We start from the raw sequence: 23,934 nt of genomic DNA, 5'->3' as shown, positions 1-23,934 counted from the left end.
GCAGATTAAAACTCTCACCCGCATCTTAGCCTCTCTCACACCTCAGGACACAGACGAGGACACTGATTCTACCTCCACCAGGACAGTTGCGTCACCGATTAATTGACTGTAATAAACAGGCAGTGGTGCCTTAACTCTTTGGCAGAAGGTGGGGAAATTCACTCTAGGTCATTTTGAAAGGACATACATCAGTGTACAGTAAATGTCGCTTGACATTCTGCTGTGTGGCACTCTCTGCTACTGGTGTATCCCCCCACCAGTGATCAGTGCTGTTCAACACAGGGACGCTTCATAATAATAGCACACTGAGCAATTCCTATGTGCCAGGGGCCACACCATATGCTTTCTCGGATTCCCTCATTGAATCCTCGTAACAGTTTTACAGATTTTACAGATGAGGAGACTGAGGGGTAGAGGTAGTCTGAAACCAGAGTCTGTGACTCACCTTTCTAAACAAAGGACAGCAAAATTGTAGTTGGGGCATTTTTGGTATAGGGTTGTATCCATTGGCCATTGCTATATAACGAACAACTCCAGGGACATATGTAATAAGCATATATTTTTTGCTGACTCTTCTGCAGGTCCATGGGGTGGGCTAATCTCAGCTGGGCTCAGCTAGATGTCTCTAAGCAGCAGGTTGGGTCTGGAGTATGTTCTAAATGTCTGTCATCCTCCTTGGACCATTAGGACAGCCAGGGTATGTTCTCATGACAGTGGCAGAAGCCCAGGTGTACAAGCAATTCCAAACCCCTGCCTGCTTCACTGCCACTGGCATCCAACTGACCCAAGCAAGTCATTGCACAGAGCCCAAAATCAAGCGTCAGGGAAGTGTACTCCCGTGGAGGTGGTTAGCAGGGATTATTGTCGAACACTAAGCTACCACAAAGGTTTATTTTTTTATGTTCTGATTCTCTGGAAATGGGTTACCTGAGTTTGATTTGGTAACTATTAACCAAAATATTTAATGAACAAAAGCGTCTTATTTGTTCCATAAACATTTATGAAGGTCCTCCTATATGTCAGACACTGTGGCCCGTGATGAGGATTCAGAAATTAAAGGGACTCCTGAGGGGACTAGTGAGGGAATTAGACACATAACCATTCCAGCAACCATAAGCTAAGTTCTCTTTCCATCCACGAAGGGAGCGAGCGTATGGAGCACAGAGGAGAGCAGAGGAAAGAACCCCAGAGTAGAATAGCTCGTCAGACACGGATGTGTTTGCTGCCAACCATTCTTGTCAGTGGCCTTTACCCTGAGCTCCACCCATGTACTTCTCAGACCTCCTTCCAGCTCACAACCTTCAAGATTCCCAGAGAGGCGCAGTACCTAGGAAATACTAAGTACTGCAGAAATGTCAGCTAATATTGTTTTAACATCCAAATTCCCTAACTGGAATTGAAGTTCTTTGTTAGACGACCCCACCTACCTGTCCAAACGTGTTTCCCATTATTTTCCTACAAGGATCCTCTAGCAGTCAGCTCTCATTTTTGGAACCTGACACCAGCAGCCCTACCTCTATGCTTTTGTTCCTGTTTCTCTTCTATCTGAAACGTCCCACCTGTAACTTTCACCACTCCTCTGTGACACACCTGGCACCCTCCCCCTCCCAGAGCCTGGTCGGTCGGTGCTCCTCCCCTGGGCTCCCGTAGCCCCTTCTGTGTGCCTGTCGTAGAACAGTACACACCATCTGCTGACAGGCTGGTCTCTTGCACAGAGCATGGATCCTCGAGGGCAGACTCTGCCTGGCTCTTGGGAGGGGCTCCATCCCCATTGGCTGAACTGAGCTGATGAGTGACTGGGTCTGTAGTCCAGTTCCCCCAGTTATGTGACTACGTGCAAATTGTGTAAACCTCCCCAAGCTTTACTTTTCCATTCTACAAAATGGGAATAATGATACTTTTATAGGTCAGAGGCGAAGATTAAAGAAAGAGTTTTAAGTTATTTACCCAACAGAAATAACTTGTGTTCACACAAATATTTGTGGCTGCTTTATTCATAGTCACCCCAGACTGGGAACAGCCCTGATATCCTTCAGCTGATACATAGATAAACTATGGCACTTCCATACAATGGAATGCTATTCCGTAATAAAAAAGGAACAAAATACTGACCTAAGTAACAATGTGGATGGATCTTAAATGCATTGGTGAAAGTCAAGCTAGACTCAAAAGGGTATGCCTATATGATTCCATTTATAGGACATTCTGGAAAAGGCAAACCTATGGGGACTGAGAAGAGATGAGTGGCTGTGGGGGTTTGGGGTGGGAGGAGGGTGTTATTACAGCGGGAATGTGAGTGACTATGAGGGGTGTTTGGGGTGATGGAACTGTTCTGAATCACACCATAGCCTAATGCATAGGGTCAAATATAATGCATTTGTCAAAACTCATAGAATTGTGTACACATGCATAAAGAATTTTACTATATGTAAAATATATATTTTTTCATATATATATGAGACAGAAAAAAAGAAGGGAAAGCATTGTAACTTTCAGCACAAGCCTGGCATGTAGTGAGTCCATGTCTTAGAGAGAAGCAGATTGTTTATGATGATTCTTTTTGGGTACCTTCCCAAAGGAGGACTGTGTTCCCTAAAGCTTGGCAGGGGACAGATTTGAGATCACAGGGGAGGCAACTGGGGTCTGGAGCTCCACAAACCACAAGTGGGAGCCTCCTTGACCCCTAGAAGGACCTTTAAGCCCTGGAGAGACTCTTGGTCTCAAACTGCACTGGGGAACTCAGGAGAGAGAATTATTCAGAAGTTGGAGATCATTTGCCTATCAGCTTTTGGTTTCTGCCAGCTATTGAGGCTGCCTTTAATGAAACACAAAGTCTCGTGGAGTTTTCTGGGCCACGTTTTGTGGTCCCCACCCCCTGCCCACCGCTCCTTTTCCCAGACAGGTCTGAGCCCTCTCTGGGCTTTGTGGTGACTGCTCTTCTGTGTCTCCTGGCCACATCCGAAGTTGTCCTGTGGACCCAGGACCTGAACTGATTATCTGGCTGGGATTTGGTGAGTGTTTTATAAGGAGTGCACTCATGTGGGGAGTTTTAAAAACAAAATCCCAGCTAAGCACCTTTGTCCTTTTAATGAGCTGAGGCTCAAGTGCCCACTTGGGTTCTCCCTGCTGAAAAGCAGCTTCTTTCATCTGTCTCAGGAGCCCATCACTGGTGCAACAACAGGGGCTGCCCAGTCCCTTATGTCAGAAACACAGTTCGCTGCACCAGCCTGCGGCATGGCCTCCATGGTGCCTCCACAGCCAGCTGCCCACTTCCTGTGCCTTCTACCACCCACTGCAGTCTGGTGTTCTCCCCAACCACTGGCGACTGACTTGCTGAGGTCACTGGTTATGACATGACAGCGCCTAATGCGGAGAGCACGCCTCCGTTCCCATCCTCCGCTCCCCGGCGCACTCCCCATTGCGCTCTGCACCTCCGCCCTCTGAGGTGTGGCTGTCCTCGCTGGCTCCTTCCTCCTCAGCCTCCGAGCTGGCTGCAACTTCTCCACGTGGCTGGCACGTTGGCGCTCCTCCTAGCCTCCTCCTGGGCCCTCCTCTCCTCGCTTTCCACGCACTCTCTGCCAGGTTGTCACCCCTGCCCATGGCCCCAGATGCCTCGTGTGCCCTGGCTCCTCGGGGTCTCCAGCCCAGATCGCTCTTCTGAGCTCCTAGTCCAGATCTCAAACACCTCTAACTCAGAACGCACAAAACTGAGGCCTTGACTTCCCTCACGATCTTCGCCTCCTTTAGTCATCCCACATGGCAGCTGGCCTCACGTCCACCGCTTGTTCCTCCTGGACACTTCCCCCCACCCCATATCCAGTCAATTATCATGCCTTTGGGTCACTCCCACGACATGTCTCCAATCTGTCCCTTCTCTTCAACTCCACCGCTACCACTCTGCCCAAGCCTCCTCGGTCACCATGACAGAGTGTCATAACACGAGGGCTCGCTGTGCCCCCTCATGCCTGCCTCCCTGCCAGAAGCTGCCTCCATAAAGCAACAGCGTGATCCATATATGGACAGATCTGTTTCATCTTGCTTAAATTCATCCCTGGGTTTCATGCACATCGAGTGTCTTTGGCGTTGTCACTTGAGGCCCCAGCCTCCCCACACCCTACTTCTGTGGCACAGCCTGGCTGAGCCCCAGCCTCGGGTCTCTGCATAGCCAGTGCTCCAGGCCAGCAACACGTGGTGTCCTCCCCAACCCTCTCCACCCATCTGCCCACTTATTCCTGCCTCTAAATCTTAGCTGAAATGTCTCTTCATTTTTAATTCGGGCCCTGACACCACCAGACCTCCTGCTCTGCCCCTCACTCATAGCAGTCTTTGCTTCTGTTGGTAGAGGGTGCAGGTACATAGCCACATAATGACATGGCAGTGCCTGGTGACGCCTGGTGAGCACTGTGTGGGCAGGGAGCCTTCACTCTGGGGCCTTGCACTTGGCACCGGGTCTGGCATTTAGCAGGCCCTTGATCAATACCTGTTGAGTAAATGGAATGGGACAAGAGGGGATGAGCTGAGGTTGGAGGCAGGGGGGAAGACCTGACTCCCCGCCACCACTTTCTGACCCCAAACTAAGAATACCCCTTGAGAGCCAATGCCTCTGATGCCTTCTAATGGCTTGCTTTCTCTGGGCTCTGTCCTGCTGGCTTCCTCAGGTACTACGATCTTTGAAATCATCTTCATATAATTTGTAAAGTCAGGTGTGAGTACCCCGGGCTCACTATGGGAGGTTTTTATTACTGTTCTAAAGAAGTACCAAATGGTATTCACCAGTGCAACTGTCTGCTGCTTTAAGATCTGCACCAGGAGCTTCCCTGGGATAGAAGGACAATGATTTTCTCTGGCAGATAGCACAGTTGGGAAGTACATAACCCACTGGCTACTAACCAAAGTGGCTTTAATTCAAAGTGGCTTAGACGGTTTCTTAATAGAAACTCCAACCAGTTTTCCTATGCTAAATTTTCAAATTGCAATATATTTTTCTCATCAAAAAATAATTACCTTTAATGCTATTAAAATCTATCATAACCAAGATATTGTATAATTTCAGGAGCATGATGAATTTCATATTTGGAGGATGGAAATGTGGTTTTAGCAAAGCTTTAAGAACACTCAGCATCTCTCCTTCAGTATTACCCAGGCTTGACACAGTTTTACATCCCTTCTTAATTAGTTTATAGAGAGAGATTTGCTTCAAGTCATGTACTCATGTAATAAACGTCCTTGTTGCCATATTTAGAAGACTGTGTCCAACATAAATTCCACTCCCAAATCTCTTTCTCATAATGAACCTCCATCGACATAATGAGTTCCTTGGAAGGAAGGCATTGTGTAAATTAAAAATACTAATGAGTCATAATGATAATGAATTATTTTCCTTATTACTGGGAACAGGACTAACCTTGGGCAAATTTTCCAGTAGCTGAAGGTGCCTTCCCTACACCTAGGCCTGCCCTCCTCTGGGAGCCCATACTCTAAAATCTCTCTCTTCTCTCATCAAAATCCTGAATCCCTTAAATGTCCCTGATAATAGCCGGGAAGTCTTAGAAGAAAAGAAAGTTACTGAATTGGTTCACACTAAGATATGAATGACTGAAAGCACACATTAGCCATTTTCAGCGATGCCTGTTTTGTATCTTTCCAGAGACATTCTCATTTTAAAAGGTAGCTGATTATCCCAGGAGAACTGGTGGACTTTCTAGCTAGGACAAGCCAAGTGTCTTAGGGATTGTTTTGTTACAAGTAACAGGAACCCACTCAAGCAGACGAAACAAAAATCATTTATCAATGGGCTGCAAGGGTAGCCCTCACAGGACTCAATGGCAGAGGCACAGTGGCTTTGGGTGAGGACAGGAGAGCCATCAGCAACCAGGCTGCACTTTGTTCTCTGGGACTGTTGTCCACAGACTGTCTTCATAACCACCCTGTCCTCTCCCCTCTGGAGGCAGCCCCTCTGCTTTTCTGTGCATATGGCTCAGGTGTGCTGTGACGCATCCTACCCTGAGAACAGGGGGAAGGTGGGGGGACAGTTCAGCTGGCACGGCTTGGATCAGGTGTCACCCCAGCTCAGTCCACTCTGCCTTTGGGGTCTAGGCCACATGGGACAAACACAGTGCCCGGCCCAGGGTAAAGACTCAGTTATGTGTTCGTTGTCGTTATAAAAAGGATGCGTGCAGGGCCGACCCCTAAGGGGAGGGAATGGGTGTGTCTCCAAAAGAAGTCTACTGCACCAGGCTGAGGAGGGCTTTTTGCTTAATTTGGTGGGGAACCCAGAGTGCTAAAGGACTTCATGGGCAGGAGCGTGACATTGACTCACGTGTTAATGACAGGCTTGTGATTGGGTCTGTATGAACTGGGCAAGGAGCAACTGGCATTATGTTCACCGAGGGAACAATGACTTGCAAACAGTGGGATACATTTCTACTCCCTTGGCATTAGTCGGGACTCAGCATGGTTTAATGATTCAAGAAGAGGGAGATTTGCCATCTGTTTTCCACTTTATATGGACTTGCTGGGACACTGGAGAAGTCACTAAACCTCTCTGGAATTCTCTAATTTCCGTTCTTTTAAAAACAGATTTATATATATATATATATATATATGCACATATACACACACACACACATATCTTATATATTTCTATGTTATTATCATAGCAGATTATTATTGTGTTTCCCTTCCCTGGTCTGAGCAAGACACTGAAGGCCAGCTGGGAGCTTGGAGGATTGTAAACTGCTCGTAGCTAGAAAGAGCTACTTCGCCTCCTTCTCAGGGAGGAGCAGTGCCTTCTGGTATGGAGAGTCATGCATGTCCTGGTGACCTGGGTGGCAAGAAGCCGACAGAAGCATACCTGTCCCAGTCTGCTCCCTTTGCGAGGTGGGTGGGCCTGGGGAGGAGAATGAGGAAGGGCCTGTTTTGTGGGTTTCGGAAAAGGGAGATTTTGAAAAGATCTGGAAAGCCTACTGTTAGAAACTGTGCTGTTTCTCTAGGGGTTTTTAAAAGTCATCTACCGCCTGGCCATGCCCTAGAGGAGAGAGAAGTTGGCAGGGATGAACGGTCCTGCGAATCTTCCTGCAGGTGACTCTGTTAACATCTAAATTGAAACAGGTGCATTCTCACGGTTTCTGACGCAGAAAACAAAATGTGTGAGCACCTCTCAGGTCGGGAATAGGAGTGCAGATGGGTTCACCCTCGCCCTTGCCATCCTGGAGAGGAGAGAGGAGGTGCCCTGGGCAGGCAGGGGAGCAAGCCCCTCCTGTCAGCTTTTATTTCCCTTCCTCAGAGTCATTTATGACAATCCACCAGGGCAGACTGACAGGGCAGATCACTTTTGCCAGAAGTCCTTTCTATTTCTCGCAAATTAAATCACAGAGAAAGTCACCAGCCCCGAATACAAAGGAAATGTCCAAGGCCACTGGATGGAGGTTAACAGCTGTTCAAGACCCAGGGTTCAGGACACTTTTAAAATCCACAAATACGAACGAGGCAGCCCCTTCAAAAATAAATTGGGCTGTAGATAACTAAGAATGCTATTTGAGATGAAAGTCACAACTCAGAATTACAAATGATAATACAGCTATAAAATGACAAAACTGACCTGCCCAGAGAACTTTCCAGTCCTCACAGTACATACATACACTTTTATTTCATCACAAAGCTCTGATCTTGTGAGGTGGGCTGGCCAGCTATGATTGCCCTTCCACAGGTAAAGAAACCAAAGTCAAAAATGCTCCAACCCTTGCCCACTGGCTGGTAGGTGCCAGGGCTCTAATGCAGGCCTCAGCTCCACCTCCAGTGGAGGTGCCAGTTTCACAATTCCAGGCTGGTCCTGCAGGCTGAGTACAGGAAGCCGTGGTGAGAGGTGGTCATGTGGTGATGCTGTCTCGTCCACTTGTGTTGCTATAACAGAACACCTAAGACTGGGTCATTTATAAAGAATAGAGATTTGTTTCTTACAGTTCTGGAGACTGAGAAGTCCAAGGGTGAGGGGCCTGCAACTGACGAGGGCCTTCTCACTGCATCATCCCACCATGAGAGGGCAAGAAAGGGCTGAACTCACTTTTGTAACAAACCCACTCTCGAGATAACAAACCCACTTCTGAGCTAAAGACACTAATCCATTCACAAGGACAGAGCTGTCATTATTTGGTGATTATTATTATTGATTATCTCTTATTAGGCCTCTACCTCCCAACACCCTTGCTTTGGGGATTAAGTTTCCAACACATGAACTTTGGGGGACACATTCAAACCACAGCAAACTCCAAGTTGTAGGCCAGAAAAGAGCCCAGAGCCTGTCACTTTAAACCCCTTACTTAATCCATACCTCACTTTGAGGTAAAGGACTTTAAATCCCTCCTCCTCTTTTTTTAAACACAAGGTAATATATGTTCATCATTTTTAAAAACACATATAAGAAGAACATTGAAGTGATAATTACACCATTCAGAGATAAGCATTTTTAATATCGTCGTGCCCCAAAATATCCCTGCAGACATTCTCTCCGTTTTGACACACCCTTCCTCCCAAAAATAGATTGTGTGGTTCCTGCTGTTCTTTAACTTCTCATTCCACATATTTTATGAATGTCTTTTCATGTCAAATACACTTCAACATTTTTCTCATTCTATTAAAAATATTTCTTGATTGCAGAAATAATCATAATCATAAAATTATATGCTCATCATAAAAATATTCAAATCCAATAGGATGGAAATGCACAGCAAAGGGAGTAAAGATTTTACTTAATCCCACCCTTGAGACAGAAGCGGTATTGCTAAATTGCACATTCATCTGTTTCTGTGCACAGACTAAACATACGTACCTATATTTTTTCCTTCCACAAAGTGGGCTTATGCACTGTTCAGCAGGTTGTTTTTTCCCTTCTTGTGTTCCGTAGTGTGGGCATCTCTTCCTCTCCATACGAGAGGCTTTGAGGCCGCTTTCTTCCAATCCCGGGGAGAGGAAAACACGAGACTCAAGAAGAAACAGCCCAGCAAGCCCCAGCGCCACGTAGCCAGGCCCCACCTCTGGCTTTGGGAATCCCGAGCGAGGGAGGGAGGCTGCACCTCAGGTGGGAGGGTCCCCCTCGGGGCTCCCGGAGTGGGCTGCGGGACCACACCCTCACGGGAAGCTTTGTGTCTCCTCAGGTGTGTATATTCTCACGACTGCCCTGATCCCTGTGCTGGAGAAAGAACATGACCCCAGAGTGGTGAGTTGACCTTCTGAGATGTTTTGAGGGTGACTGACTTGGTTCCTGATGGGAAGTTGGTGGGCCTGGGTTTGCTGCCCAATTGTCCTCAGCAAGCTAGACATCCACAGGGAAAACCCGATTCTGGCCAGGGGGCCAAAAGGGAGGTGGAACTGTGCCCAGAGCTGTGTTAAAGACCCAGCCCTCTCTGAAGGCTTCTCCCCAGCTGTCACGTGAGCACTGGCAAAGCTCTGGGGAGGGCAGTGGTGTGAGCCCTCAGGGTGGGTGGTAGGTACCCTTCCTGGAGACCCTCCTGCTCATATGGGAAGGGACAGCCTGAGGGAGCCTGCTGTCTCCCAGTGGGTTTAAATGACGGACATCAGAGAAATCAGGAGGAAGGCAGCTTATGTAGGCTGCTGTATTAGTCCTTTTTTGTGCTGCTATAACAAAATACCTGAAACTGGATGATTTATAAAAAAAATGACATTTATTTGCTTACAGTTTCTGAGGCGGGGAAGTCCAAAGTCCATATGGTGGTAGCGACAGTGACCCAGGGGTGTCACATTGCAAGATGGTGGAAGCAGAGACAGCAGCAGAGAAGGGCAGACTCTCTTCTTTTAAAGCCCTCAGAACCGTGCCCCTGACCACCATTTTTAATCCATTCACTACTGCAGGGTCCTGCAATCCAACCACCTCTTCAAGGCTCCACCTTTCAATGACCATAATAGGATTTCCCACCCTCTTAACAGTCACAGTGGGGGCTGAGTTCCTCATATATAAAACTTGGAATACAATTCACTTTTCAGTGAGTTTTGGGGGACTTAATTCAGTCCACTACAGCTGCCTACTCTCTGCTGGAGGGAACCGTTTAATGACACTCCTCCCCCGAAGATGTCCATGCCCTAATCCCGGGGACCTGTATGTCTAAGGGTCTTGAGATGGGGAGAACGTCCTGGAATATCCCTGTGGACCCAATGTAATCACAAGGGGCCTAATAAGAGGCAGGAAGGAGGGCCAGGGTCAGAGAAGGAGATGGGACAATGGAGGCAGAGGTCAGAGTGATGTGGCCAGGAGCCAAGGAGTGCCGTGGCCTCTGGAAACTGGAGAAGGCAAGGAATGGATCCTCCTCCAGAATCTGCAGAGAACACAGCTCTGCCGACACCTGGATTTTAGCCCCAGAAGCCCCATGTCAGACTTCTGACTTCCACTACTATAAGAGGATATATTGGTGTTGTTTGAAGCCACTAAGTTTGTGATCACTTGTCACAACAGCAACAAGAAAACTGATACACTGCTCCACGGGTAGGGAAGAATGGTAGGGTGGTACAAACTTTTGTTTGTAAATCTGTAAATCTCTATGACATTATTGCAGATAACAGTCTCTTCAGGAGGAATGTTGGTTCAGAAATTGAACACCAGTGATCTGCAGTCAGAAAGGGCAGCATTTAATGGAACTATGGTCTATGCACAAAACAAGGTAAGTGAAGTGGTTTTCCCAAGACTGCATCTTATTAATGTGACACATGGGCTCTTTTCCAAGGAAGTCTTACTCTGGGATGAACATTGATAGTAGCAGTTCCCAGCAGGATCTGAAAATGTTCCCTGGCCAAGAGGAAACCCTCTTCTCCATCAGGAACCATGCGTAGCTCTGCTCAGATTAGGGGTGGGCCTTGAGCAGGGGCCTGGGAGAAGCCACAAAGGCTGCCACTCCTCTTGGTGTTTCTTAGATCCACATAGAAAATGGTGAAGGCTGGTGGCCACTGGAACAGGAGCCCGCACACTCCTGCCCAGTGCCCTGCACAGCTCCCTCCTCTGGGCAGCCCAGCACTCAGGCTAGACAGACGCCACGAGAACGACTCTGGCTTCCCGGGGCTCACTTTGAAGGGCGTGCACGTTCGATTATAGAGAACTGAAAGGGCAAGAGTCCAGACGCCATGCCTGTTCTTAACAGAAGGTAGAGTCGTGCTGCCACAGCTCAGCAGATTACAGCTATGTTTAAAAGCCTGGTATAGGTAACTTCAACGTTTGTGGTTCTTGCCCTTAAATTCACCTGGTGCAGCACCCGTGGCGTTCATGAAGCTGCCAGCACTGTCGGCTTTCCCTGCTGGTGCTGTGTGTGCCTTCTGAAGGGAGCCTGCCTGGTGCCCTCCCACCCCCACCTCTGCCCCACGTGACCCACTTTTGCTCATGGCCCCCAGACCACACCCTGGTGATTACTTCTCATGACTCCAAATCTTGATGGAGGATTTGAAAGAGCCATACTGCTTTACAGTTTTTCCAGAGGACAGGGGAATCAACCAGTCCCTTGTCACAAATGAGGCCCAGAGATGGAATTCTTTGCAAAGCATGATCAAACTGCCCCGGGACTGGGCAGTAGCCTGAACGCAGTGAGGTTTGATTTCAGGGGGTGGGGAGTACTGAGTGATTTTCATCGTCTAGAACTGACGTGTTCTCTAAGCATTTCTGGTATGTTTGCTATGTTCTGTCTAAGGCGGGAGTTAATTCCTGTCCTCACTGAACACCCTGTCCATGCTGGCCTATGCCAGGGACCAGAGGTACAGCAATGCATGGGGCAGACACTGCCCTGCCCTCACTGAGCAGCAGGGAACAGAGCTACACAGTGACCGTGAAGGAGGGAGACCTGTGTGCGGAGGGGAGTTCACTTCATGGGGGGCATGGGGCCCGCTGTTCCCTGCTCGTTCTCATCTCTACGGAGGGGACAGGACCTGGTGCCAGTCCTTATCACACCTGTGGGTAAAGACCCTCTGCAGAGGAAGGTGAAATCAGGGGGCCACATGCATCACAGGGCCCAGGACAGGCTGGGAAGGGGCATGACCCGTGTGCCCCTAAGGTGCCCTCCCTCTCCCTGTCCCCCAACTCCTGTGCAGAGGCAGCAGGTGGTTCTGACAGAGCGGTGGGCTCAGATGCACCCGGCCATCCACTTCTCTTCAGTGCATCCTGGCTGGGTCGACACTCCAGGTAAGTCATCGCCTTTAATTGCCGGGTAGCTTATGTTTCATCTAAAAATATCTGAGCAGCCGCAGGACTGAGTCTCCCCAGGAATGACCTAAAACCAGTGTAATGAGGACTAAGGAGTCACTTCATTTCCATTTCAGTGAGGGCATGTCAGGACTAGAGAGGGAGAAGCCTCATCCTCAGAGGCAGAGCTTTTGTTTCCAGCTTGCCTGGTGCAAAGCCAGGGGAAGGAATGGTGCCGGGGTGGGGGTGGGGTGCCCGCCTAATTACAGCAGTGTCCTGGTGAGAGATGGAGCTGGTGACCATGTCATCCCCGTGCTAGAGAGGAATGAACAGGGGCTGAGGGAAGTCAACGGGAGAGGATTCGGGGCCTGGGGACTGGCCCAAGCCACCTCATCACTCCCAGGCTTCTGGAAATTATGAGTGCACGAAGGTAAGTGATAATCACTAAGGAGGCAGCTGGAATTATCTGGAAGCCTCTTTGAGCAGCAGTGAAGGAGAGCAGAGCCCTATTCCGGATCTGCCCATCAACTGACCTCAGGCAGCTCACCTGGACTCCCTGCAGCTCTTTCCTCCTCCTCAAACAAGGAAACTAAACCCAGCAGCAGCCACAGCAAACATCCCATGGTGCACCTGAGGTGTCAAGTGCAGGTCTCCGTGCTGTCTGTATGTTAACTCATGTGTCCTCACAGCCCCTGTGAGGTGGGCACTGCTATTTACTGTCAAACTGAGGCACAGAGAGGTTAAGACCTTCTAGCAGGTGCTGCCACAGCCTTTTGGGAAGCGGGTTCTCATACAATGCTGGCACGACCTTTCTGAAAACCATTATTTATTAGAAGCCTTAACATTTGTGTATACATCCTTGAAATCCATCCTAAGAAATCATCAAAGATATGGGAAACCAGGTTGCTTATCACAGCACTGGTGATAGGAGATGAAGTTAATAAATTATTGAACACCTGTCCAAAAGTAACCTGTTCAGTCCTAAAAACTCTGTCGATAAATGTCTATGGAAATAGAAAGCCGTCTGCACTATATCAGTAAATAAAAGATACCAGATTCCAAAATAGTACATGCCTTAGGATCTCGTTTTTGTTACAGCCGCACCCCTACAGAGAGAGGTGCACGTTGGTACTGTGTAGTGTCCCGTGGGGAGTGGGGTTGGAGACGTGGCAGAAATCAGCCCTGTGCTGGGCAGGTCTCTGCAGTGTCCTGTTGTGAATGCAAAAGGATGTGCTCAGCAAAGTGCACCAGGGGAGACTCGGGCTGGGTGTTTGGAGAGAGTGGCTTCTTGATTCTTCTCACTTCCTCATGGGAGACGTGCTCGGCCCTGCTTGTGCAGGGTGCTGTGGCAGGCAGTGGAGAGCCCCCAGCCTCTTCTACGTCCATTAACACCCTCCTGACAACTCCAACACCAACTCGTGTGTTTACAAAATCTGTCCAGTACCTGGATTTAACATCTGGGCTAAGGTGCAGTTCACCATCTGCTGTCCACAGGTTACAGAGTAATGGCCAGGCCTCAGGTGCAGAGACCCATCTGTGGCCACAGAGGCCCAGGATGGGGCCTGAGCACGTGGACAGTTTCTTCTCCGAGTGGTATGGCAGAAGGTGTCAAGTTCCTTCTTTTTGCTAATTGGTATATCCTAATTTTTCCTTTAATAAGGAATTAATTTTTCCTAATTAATACTTTAACAAACAAGTATTGCTTCTGTAAAAAGAAAAAGTTTACTTTTTAATTAAAAGAAATGAGGGCCTTAGATGAGATGATCCTTTCTATCTCTAAAATTCTGTGATCTCAATAAGGCGCTTAAAGGTTGTTTTCTTTCCTTGGCTTGGTGAGAACTGTTTTGTTGCCCAGCGTGTTCACTTTAGAGACGCTGTGTTCCCCGAAGCCTGCGGCCATGGGGTGTAGCCTGCAGGCAGAGCAGGGCCGCGTCCACCGGCTGGGGAGCCGCGGCCCAGCAGGCGCCACCTGTGGTCGGGGCCGGGGGAGAAGCGCCACTACGTGGCCCTGGGGCGCAGGGGCGCCGAGGGCGGAAGAGGCCAAGGAACTTGGCAGGGGAACTGAAAGAATTCTTTCCCTTCCTAAACTTCTCCCTAAAAAAGATGAAAATACTCAAGCAGTCCAAGAAGCCAACAGCCAGGGTCCGCAGAGAGGGTGGGGCCTCTTGAGAGCTCAGCAGGTGGCGGAGGCGAGGGCGTGCTCCTTAGAAGGGCTCTGCGACCCATTCTGCTCTCAGGGATGGGCCGTGAGGGGTGCTGACCCCCGGAGCCCAGGACACGGGGACCCGACACGCTCCCAGGCCCTGGTGGACAGCACTTTCCACCAGCCGATACCCCAGGGCTTTATAACAAGGTTCTTTGGAATCGGTTCAGAACAGCTTGGATAAATGTTATTTTCAAGTAGAAAGAGAGCAGTTTCTGATCCCATTTTATTTTCTGTTACATTGTTGGTATTAAGAAGCCAAGCACACGAAGTCCCTTCACTCGAGAATGCTGTCCTAATCACCCTGCCCTTTTCTCCCAGCTGTGAGGCTGTCCATGCCGGGGTTCCACGCCAGGCTCGGGGACAGACTGCGCTCTGCGGCCCAGGGTGCGGACACCGTGCTGTGGCTCGCCGTCTCCCCTGCGGCGGCCGCGCACCCCAGCGGCCTCTTCTTTCAAGGTGACGTCCTCCCTGGCTGTGCCACAGGGCTGGGGCAGCAGCTCGGCCTTCGTGGTGCACCCTCCCCTCCGTGAAACCCGGGGATGGGATTGTCCCCTCTCCCTGTGATCATGCCAGGGCTTGGTTGAGGAGATGACTCCTTTGCCTGTCGGGGTTAGTTCTGGGAAGAGCTTCACCCCTGACTCTGCCCCCCACCCCTTTTCCCTTTATCTTTATGAACTTGGTGGGTCTGGTGATAACCCTGTCAGTAAGGGCCTGTGGGGACAGGGTCGGGGTGACTCTCATCTTGGGATGAAAGGCTGTCTCAGAAGCTTATGAGTCCCGGGGTGTGGGGGCGCCCCAGGACAGCAGTGTGAAGGAGGACCTGTGACTCTGCTTCTCTGTCTCTGGGAGCAATCGTCCCTCCGGGTGTGTTCCTAGCTCAGTAGACTTCTAATGGTGCAAGCTCGAGGGAGGAGGCAGGCGTGAGAGTAGATGTCATCAGAAGGGACCCTTGGCCTCAGGGGAAGCTGGGCTCTTCTCCCTGCTGCTCTCTACTCACCCTTGATGCCAACCACCCTTGCCTGAGCTGCTGTGAAGTGCTGGTGATCCCTGGGGTGGCCAGGAGAGTGGTGGTGCCTGCTCCCACTCACTGCCCACACGTGTCCCCACCCAGCCCTGGCTGCCACCTGCCGTTTCCCAAACTCCCACCCAGTCCTGACCCTTGCCTGAAGGACGTCTGAATCCATCAGAACTCGGCTCTATCTTCTCTCTTGTGCGTTATGACTGCCTTCTGCAGCGTCACAGGACTGGCCCCAGGTGCCTATCAGAGGCCCCTGGGACCTCTGAGGGCAGGGACCATGTCCAACTCCCACATGGGCCCCTCTGCCACCTCCCCAGCAGGTGTCAGTTAAGTGACTGACGGGGACCTGAGCAGCAAAAGGGCCCGAGGCCAGTCCATGCTGCAGCAGCTCACACGTCTTTGTGGTTGCCTCTCGCTTCTAGATCGGAAACCAGTTTCTAGGCACTTGCCTCTTGCCAGAACATCCTCCTCACCGGCGGAAGAGGAAAAGCTCATTGAAATCCTGGAGCAGCTGGCTCAGAGATTTAAATAGGCCAGGCCAGACCCAACCCGGGGCCAGACTCACCTTAGCCTTAGAAAACGTGAGAAGGTGTGAACTGGGGGCCAGTGAACAGACTCCCCAACTTCTCCCTGGAGATGCTGCTGTAGCAACGACACATCTATGAGGAATGGAAACTTTTATTTTAAAATAAATAATTTTGGGCCTTGTGAACAGGCTAACTTGATCTTCTGCAGCAGCTTCTTTTCTTGTTTAACTCTCATTTATCTGAGATTGTTTTTTTCTAAAAACTCTAAGATTAGCCAACACTGTCGGTCTGAGGGGAGACAGGGTGGGAGGAAGAGCAAATGTGGGCTCTCCCTTCTCCGCGCCTTTCTTGGCTCCTCAGTGTCTGAGGCTGACCGCTGTGCCTGTGCCCCGGAGAGGGCTGTACACTGCCTCTGCCCCAGGAGCACAGAACAGCAAAGCACAGACAGTGCATATTCACATAGACGATTTAAATGAGGCCTAGTTTACATTTGCTTAAGATTGGGAGTGCCTTTCATAATTCACCTGGCATTCTGGTGCTACACTTTGATAAAACCTCTAAATTACATTTATTTTACCTCTTAGTGATTCCAAGAATAGTTGTGATAAAACCAATAAACAGATTTTAGAATACATTTACATCATTCTTGGTGTTCAAGGCAAAATAGACATAATTCGCCCACCACAGCAGATGAAAACCCTGATAGGTGCAGCTCCATGGTGGTGCTTGAGCCAGCCATGGACCCCAAGGAAGGGACTTTTCAGGGTGTGCCTGCCTGTAAGGTCAGTGTCTGCCTGACAAAAGGAGGCGCTATTCAGCAAGCACGGGCTGCATCTGACTGCTCTGCTCCTTTTCTGCAGGAGGAAGATGGGCCTCTGCAGGGCTGGGCATGGGCAAGGCTGTGCGGGCAGCACTGGGACGGCAGCCTTGGCGAGCCTGGCACCCAGCCACCCTACTCACAGCTATTCCACATCGTGCAGGTCACTTGATTTCTTTGCATCCATTTTCCTTCTCCATAAAATGGATCTCATGGATTTTGAAAGAGGCTCTCCCTGGTTGCATTTGCCCTGAACTCCTCTTTCTCGTTTGGTAAAAACAAAGTAAAAAGGACTACATGGCCCCAGCCCATGTGCCATGCTTAGTTTGTGGTGAATGGCAGCTCAGCCTTGTCCTTGAGGTCTAGACAGCCAGGTGCAGGAGGGGTCTGGAAACTTCCCCCGCCCCCCCCGCCCCAACTGGACAGAACTCACAGGGTAACAACAGAGTTATCAGGGTGTACATGGTCTGGTCACATGGAACGGTAATGATGGGACCACAACTGCAGGATGGCTTTCACAGAGATTTATTTTAAGTCCTGGAGGCAACTCTGCATTCAGAGTCTTACTTGGTAATGGCTACACGTAACTTCAGTTAGAGGGAAGCACAGTGGGAAAGTGAGCTGAGTGGAAACATTCAGCAGCATTTGAACGCAGGCCTGGATGCAGACATGTCAACATCACAGGAACTTCTTGTTCATTACCACCTAATCACACTCGACTGGTTGGTCTGCTTAGTGGATTCTCATGGCAGAGAGCTAGAGACACACCGGAGAAATCTGGCCCAGTTTCAGGCTTACTACATTCTCAGCCTGAGCCCTTGGAGAACATCCTCATTGCAAAAAAAGAAAAAGATATCCAGGAAGTAACACACCACTGCAGCCAGGTCCAGATGAGGGCTGCAGCCTGCTGGCTGTGCAGAATGCAAGAGTCCATGTCCCTGGTTATGAATGAAGGGGTAGGCAGGCACTCGTGGGGTAGCACCTTCCCTGTTGTCCAGTTATAACTGTTTTTGCACTTTTCACATAAAGATTTTCTTTTGCAAAACAACAGTACCTTGAAAAAACAGTCATTTAAAAACCATGGCAAATGGTACAAGATACATATATGAGTGCAATGGTTAACAGTGACACAAGTGTTTTGGTCCACTTCATATGTATGCTGACACAGGCTGCCATCCATGTAAATGATTTCTTAAAAATGTATATAAGTGAGATAATTTTTTCAAACCATTTTCCCTTTTTGTGAGTTATAGCTCACCCTCTCATGCATCCCAGAGAACTAAGAAAGAAAAAAAGAATCATAAATATCAAGGTCAGATTCTAAATCTAACCTCTGAACTAACCCCAACACTTCCTCTCCCAAGAAAGTCAGATACTCTTGGCTCATAAAGGTGAACATTTTGAGGTATCTATTTTTAATGAGATGGTACCATGATTAATTTCCATCTTCACCATCTTTTTCTAAAACCAAACCTACGAGGCTCTACATAACAAAACCCAGAAAGTAATTCACTTGATATGACAGAAGACAAAGTCATGGCAATGTGCTCTCGTTTGTCTCAGTGAAGTCCGTGGACCAGTCCAATAATAAACAAGATTCATGGAATCACAGAATCACAGCACTGGAAGGGAACTTGAAAATGACTACAAATTCATTCCTCACTTGTTTTAATTTCCTTTTTAATGTTTCTGAGAAGGGGCTACCTACTGTCTATTAAGAAATTCCCAGGCATGGGAAATACAAGGGAGGGATCCCATTCCAACATAGGACAGATTGAATTTTTAGACATTGTTAGACCTAAATAAGCCTCTTGGTGGAAAGGGTAATGTTTAAAGGCAAAAATACAAACTAAACCCCTGAGGGGTGGTATGTGGTTCTTGGCTGTGAAGGTGAGCTGAAGTTTAAACATGAACACAGATGTTGCTGAATTCAGTTATGGACATACAGTACTTGGGTCCTGAAAGAAAAAGGCAAAAGATGTAATAGCAAGAAACAGGCGCTGCCAAGCCCAGCCCTGGTGTGCTGTGTGCCTGCCTTGGCGGGCGGTGGCTGCCTGAGCCCTTTTTACTATTCCTGAATTGAGAAAAATCTTTCCCTTCTACTTGGCAAGTGCCCTGTGGTAAGGATTTGCCACATTTACACATTGTACTAAAATGATGTTACTGTGAAAGCAGTCTAAAGCCGAGAAGGGAACAGAAGACAGCAGCTGCCTGCTTCTCCACCCAAACACTTGGCCTGCACACAGTCCAGTGCACACTCCTCAGATCAAGAGGAGTGCACTCATGCAATGCATACTCCTGCTCAGTGCAAGGTCTTGATTTTCAAAGCGGAGTGGCTGAGCCTTAGTCTGTAAGTTCTTCCAGGCCAAGGGCCATGCGATGGTCTCCAGCTCCACCTCAAAGCCTCCAGTGAAAGGCTGTGTACCCAGAAAGGTCAAAAATTAGTTACCATGGGTCATTTTCAGATAACCATTCTAGAGATTTCCAAAAGAGAAACTGATACTAGCACTGACTGCAGGATGAGCCTAAGTAAACCTTTCATGGTGAACTGTGTGTGCCTCTTGTTCTGAGGCCATGGAGCATCAGTGTCTTGTCTAACGACAAGAGCCCGGGCTCCAGGACCGCAGCTGAGTCACCTGATATGCTCTGCTAGCTCCAACCCACTTGTGGTCCTTGGGCACACCAGGCTGATTCCAGATCTTGGGCTTTGTTTATACTGTTTCTGCAGCTTGTAAACTCATTTCCTTCCCCCCCCTTACTCAACTCCTTCTCATCTCTTAACTCTCAGCTTAGAAGTCGTCTCCTTTGTGAAGCCCTTTCTGCCCCACCTGCTGGGTTAGGGTCACTCTGGGCAGCTCCTGGGGTGGGACCCCAAGCACACCACTGTCGTTATATTAATCACATCCTATTGAAACAATCCCATGTATTCATTGTGTGGCCTCTGTCTAGCTGGGAGTAGACCTAGAGACCTTGTAACCCCTGGGCCTAGTTCAAAGCCTTGTGTATGGTGGGCATTCAACAAATTAGTTGGTTGACCTAGACTAGAATCTCAAGGATCATCTGGATAACTCAGTGTTCAAAATGGATTTGATTTCTGTGTTTTCCAATCAAGTAGCTAAATATCCATTTTCACAACAGGAAAAATTTAACTTAACATTATTTTAAAGGAGAGGAGGAAAAAAGAATGTTTTAACAAAATGCTCTTTCACTTTAAAATACAAATCTTAGTGAAAGAGATAATTTCCATACAATTAAACCATGAAAAAGCAAAACCAAAGGAATCTCATTTAATGAATATTTATGTTCAATAACTGTGACACATAGTTTAGAGCTATCTTTTTTTGCTTAAAAGCCAAAATTTGAGCCTTAATAATTGATTGTTAAGCAAAAATAAATTATCCTCTTAAAAATTGAATCTCAGAAGATGAAAAGACAGTGTTCCATAAGAGAAGAAATGCTGTAGGCCCACTAGCCTTCAGACAGACAGGGCAAGGTGCGTTTTCAGTGCCACTGGATTTTTCACTTAAATGTTGCCACTCGGGTAGTCTGTGGGGAAAAGTGGAGGAAGGAGTTTAAAGGCTGAAGAACTGCAGTACTTGCCTCCTCGTGTAGTACCCACCTGCTCATAACCACAGGGCTGGGGCCAAGTGAAGTGTCAAATATGCTTATGATAAGAGGAGTAAACCTGGTTCCAGAGAGCTCCTGTCTCAAGGCACCGAGGTTGAACCTCCCACTCATGCCATGAGGAGGTTAAGTTCAAACACAATTGTTCCACGAACATTCTTTTAGATTCTCTTGTTTACACCTCAGCTATTGCTGACTGCCATGTATGACCAAATTGTTTTCTGCATGGAACATTCTAGATGTCTGAAGATCCCTTCCAGTTTTGTGATTGTATGATTCTTTCAACAATTCAGTCAAATGAGAAATACATTATCGTTGATTGACCTCGTATCAAATGACACAAGGTTCCAAGTACTTCATCTAAAACCATTTTTGCTACTGTAGAAACATCATCCAGGAAGGTGAAAGCTCCAGTAATGTGATTCCTTTGCAGGAACCAAGAGCATATGATTGGTTTTATCCTATCAAATAGAGAACAGGTTTGTGTATGATATATGCAGTGTTGCCACTCTTCCAACACAGCCATGTTTGGCATTATTTGTCTGAGCTGCTGTATGTTTAAATAATAGAGCAAAAATATATGTCAAGTGCAAATCCTATAGGGTAAAACAAGAACTATGACAGTTTACCTGGACAGGAGAAAAGCCAAGTGCTGTGCCAGCTTTCACTCACTTTACTAAGGAAAGAAGCCTCCACTTACATAAAATGCTTGGCAGAATCCCAACATCAGCACATAGTTCTCTACAAGTTGCAAAATGGTGGAGCCACTTAATGCAAAACTCAAGCATTCACAGTATTAAAAACACACACAACTGGTTTGCTAAACTCTTTTCTCCAAATTCCAGCACCCACACAGAGGAGGGGAAAGCCAAGGGCAGAGCAGTAGACACCTTGCTGTACCTGTGGTTTTGGACTGTGAGTCTCACCAGCAAGATATCAAGTGGTTTCGACCTCTGAGTGGCCTCTTGAGGGCTTGGCCACCGCAGGGCTGGGAGGGAGATGGCCAGAGTGAAGTGCAGACTCACAGACCACAGCGACCACACTGTACATGTCACGTGACAGGACCTCAGCTCCCCGAATGACGTCTGAACTTGCTTAGACCTAACTCAGAATCCATGTAGGGCTTGATGGGCGCCTGAGCCTCCGCCTCTTAACACCATGTTTCCCTCCCTACCTACAGGCCAAGCTTCCATGTTCAGGATGGGAAAAGAGAGGGCTTCATTTCTGCTACTCATTTCCAACACACAGTTCCCTATTATGTACAACTTAGTAAGTGGCTGCAGTTTCCAGCAATAAATTATAAAACAGGTATTTGAATATTTCAAATTTAATTCCCTTTTTAAAGCTCCCTCACAGAGCAATCATGCAGAAAAGACTCAAAGGAGTTATAACAGCTGTGACTTGTGCAAGCAAGGGCAGTGTGGAAGGAGGCAGAGAAGTGACGAGTGGTAATGGCTTCTGTGTGTGTGTGCGTGTGTGTCCTCCGAGTTCTGGTCACATGGGCTGCTCTAAGTCCCAGGTGACAGTTGTCCCGTACTGTGGCTTCACAAGACATACACACTGGCTCTGCTTCTCAATGCTGGGGCAGCAGGATCACCTCCAGGAAGCCCCATCTCCTTGCACTTGGTCTATGGGTGGTAGGCAAGTATGGCTATCGTACTTCCCCCAGTTAGAAAAGAAACAAATGATCATGAGGGAAAAAATGCTTTCCAGAAGAGGAAAAATAATAGGGAGGATTCTAACTTCACTCAAATCCTACTACCCCAAAACTGTCAAATCAGAAGAGAACAAGGTATTGTGGAGGTAGGGCTTGGACAGGGAAGGGCAAGGAACTGGCCTGTTCATTTGGAAGGCTTCATCGACCTGGTTATCCTCAAGAGACTTGGTGGTCCCCGATGCTCCCGACAGGTGAGGACCGAATGAGGTCGTATATGTAAAGTGCTCAGAATGGGGCAGGTTTGCTTGCACATGCTTGCTGTTAATTTCAATTCTATTTTTGCAAGTGAAAATAAGGCTTTTAAAAAAAGACTACAATATCCCAAGTTGAGTCACTGAACACAAGAATATTTCATTTTATCAAGCTTGACTGGATTCTCTTAGAAATAAGAATTCTTCTGGTTCATTTTCTTAAGTCTTCTTTTACATTTCCAGTAGGAAGACAGCATGAACCGTAGGATTCAGTACCTCTGAGTATCAGATCACATTTAGTTTTAGTATGAAAGTGTGCAAAGAGTTCTGATGAAATACACTAGGAAAAAATGTCTAAATATCTAGTTTTTAAAGGGGAAGAAAATACAGATGGTGAGGAATAGAGCAGTATTATGATCTTGCAGTAAAGAACATGTTCAAGTTCAGAGATGATGTCACACAGAAAGACACATCTTAAAGACACTTATTTTTGAAGCATGTAGGGTTTTTTTGTTTTGTTTGTTTTTAATGTTATGAGTAAGGAAGAGCTGTGTCAAAAAAACTAAAACATAAAAGGCTCAGAAGGCTCCAACTGAATTCCAAATGATCCAGGCACTGAGAGTTGAAGCTCTGAGTTATAATAATCTACTGTGATGATGATGATTGGGAACATTTTTGAATATGGAAATACAGAGAAAACTGAGGCAGAAACACAGGTCACTGCTAGTCAATAAGACCAGGAAGAAGTCAGACATTACAACAGATCACTGTTCAGGGGATTCAAGAAGTCAGTAGCTGAATCCACACAAATGGTTTTCCAAATCTCTCTACTGGAAGAGGACATGAAAGCAGAAACACTGGGAATAAACAGTGAAAATACATATGAGGGGTTTTCAAAAAGTTCATGGAAATATTTGTATTATCTTTTAATTCCATTTTTCCACAAACTTTCTGAAGTACCCTTATATACTCTGGTGAAAAGCAGAGAAGGTGCTGGTAGATGCAGAGAGAAGGGAAGAAAGAGATGCTGGCCATATGATACATGCCGAAGTACAGAAACACGGGAACTACTTTATAATGACCCAAATACCCTGAACAGATGCTTCCCTCATTTCTCCCACACACAAAGCAACAAGTAAAATGGAGTGCTGCAAAATATAAAAATTAAACACCCCAGAGTTTTCAGTATACTCAAAACAATGTAGCACAGCCAGACTGTATAAACCACTTGTTAAAAAAATATCTTCTTTTATATTGTATGAACAAGTTGAAGAGTCCCCTTGCATGTGGCCATTCTCTAGGTCACTGCTGTGCTTGTAGGTGATATGCAGTCCCTCCAGGGTCTTCAGTTTTGCTCTCACTTCTCACATATCTGTTCTCCCTCTCCAGTAATGATTTGGATTAGAATAATAGTTTCTTTAGGAAATACTATCTTTCTGATTCCTGGGAGAGTCCTCAAGACACTACTGGGGTCATATCCCACAACTGTAAAAAAAAAAAAAAAAAGAAGAAGAAGATATAGGATGAACTAAAATTAAATTGTATTGAGGATAAACAGCCCTTAGAGTTGAATTCAAGTGAATTTTATTTAAAAAGCAACTACGTACTATACTAACATGATTTCTAAATCTATAAAATATTTTTTCATTAAAATATTCAACA

General features: G+C 47.4%; 2 protein-coding genes across 3 annotated transcripts in view; one reads left to right on the top strand and one right to left on the bottom strand.

Annotated features, from left to right (window-relative positions):
• Positions 1–16,121, top strand: part of DHRS12 (dehydrogenase/reductase 12) — a 33,310-nt gene extending 17,189 nt beyond the window's left edge. The window contains exons 6-11 of one of the 2 annotated variants that reach the window (XM_063102875.1): positions 8,903–9,076; positions 9,153–9,214; positions 10,566–10,670; positions 12,082–12,172; positions 14,697–14,834; positions 15,819–16,121. In XM_063102875.1, coding sequence (XP_062958945.1) covers positions 8,903–9,076; positions 9,153–9,214; positions 10,566–10,670; positions 12,082–12,172; positions 14,697–14,834; positions 15,819–15,928 — 680 coding nt within the window. In that variant the 3' untranslated portion in view covers positions 15,929–16,121. The remainder of the gene's footprint in view (positions 1–8,902; positions 9,077–9,152; positions 9,215–10,565; positions 10,671–12,081; positions 12,173–14,696; positions 14,835–15,818) is intronic. The other variant, XM_063102876.1, reaches the window with a different exon arrangement.
• A 1,137-nt stretch (positions 16,122–17,258) lies between these two features.
• WDFY2 (WD repeat and FYVE domain containing 2) overlaps positions 17,259–23,934 on the bottom strand; it is a 158,602-nt gene continuing 151,926 nt past the window's right edge. The window contains exon 12 of the mRNA XM_063102862.1: positions 17,259–23,757. Within this exon, the coding sequence (XP_062958932.1) occupies positions 23,728–23,757 (30 nt within the window). The 3' untranslated portion in view covers positions 17,259–23,727. The remainder of the gene's footprint in view (positions 23,758–23,934) is intronic.

The sequence above is a fragment of the Cynocephalus volans genome, chromosome 7 (assembly GCF_027409185.1).
Source record: "Cynocephalus volans isolate mCynVol1 chromosome 7, mCynVol1.pri, whole genome shotgun sequence".
Taxonomy (NCBI): Eukaryota; Metazoa; Chordata; class Mammalia; order Dermoptera; family Cynocephalidae; genus Cynocephalus; species Cynocephalus volans.
The sequence above is the reverse complement of the archived record's forward strand: the minus strand, read 5'-3'. Positions and strand labels throughout refer to the sequence as shown.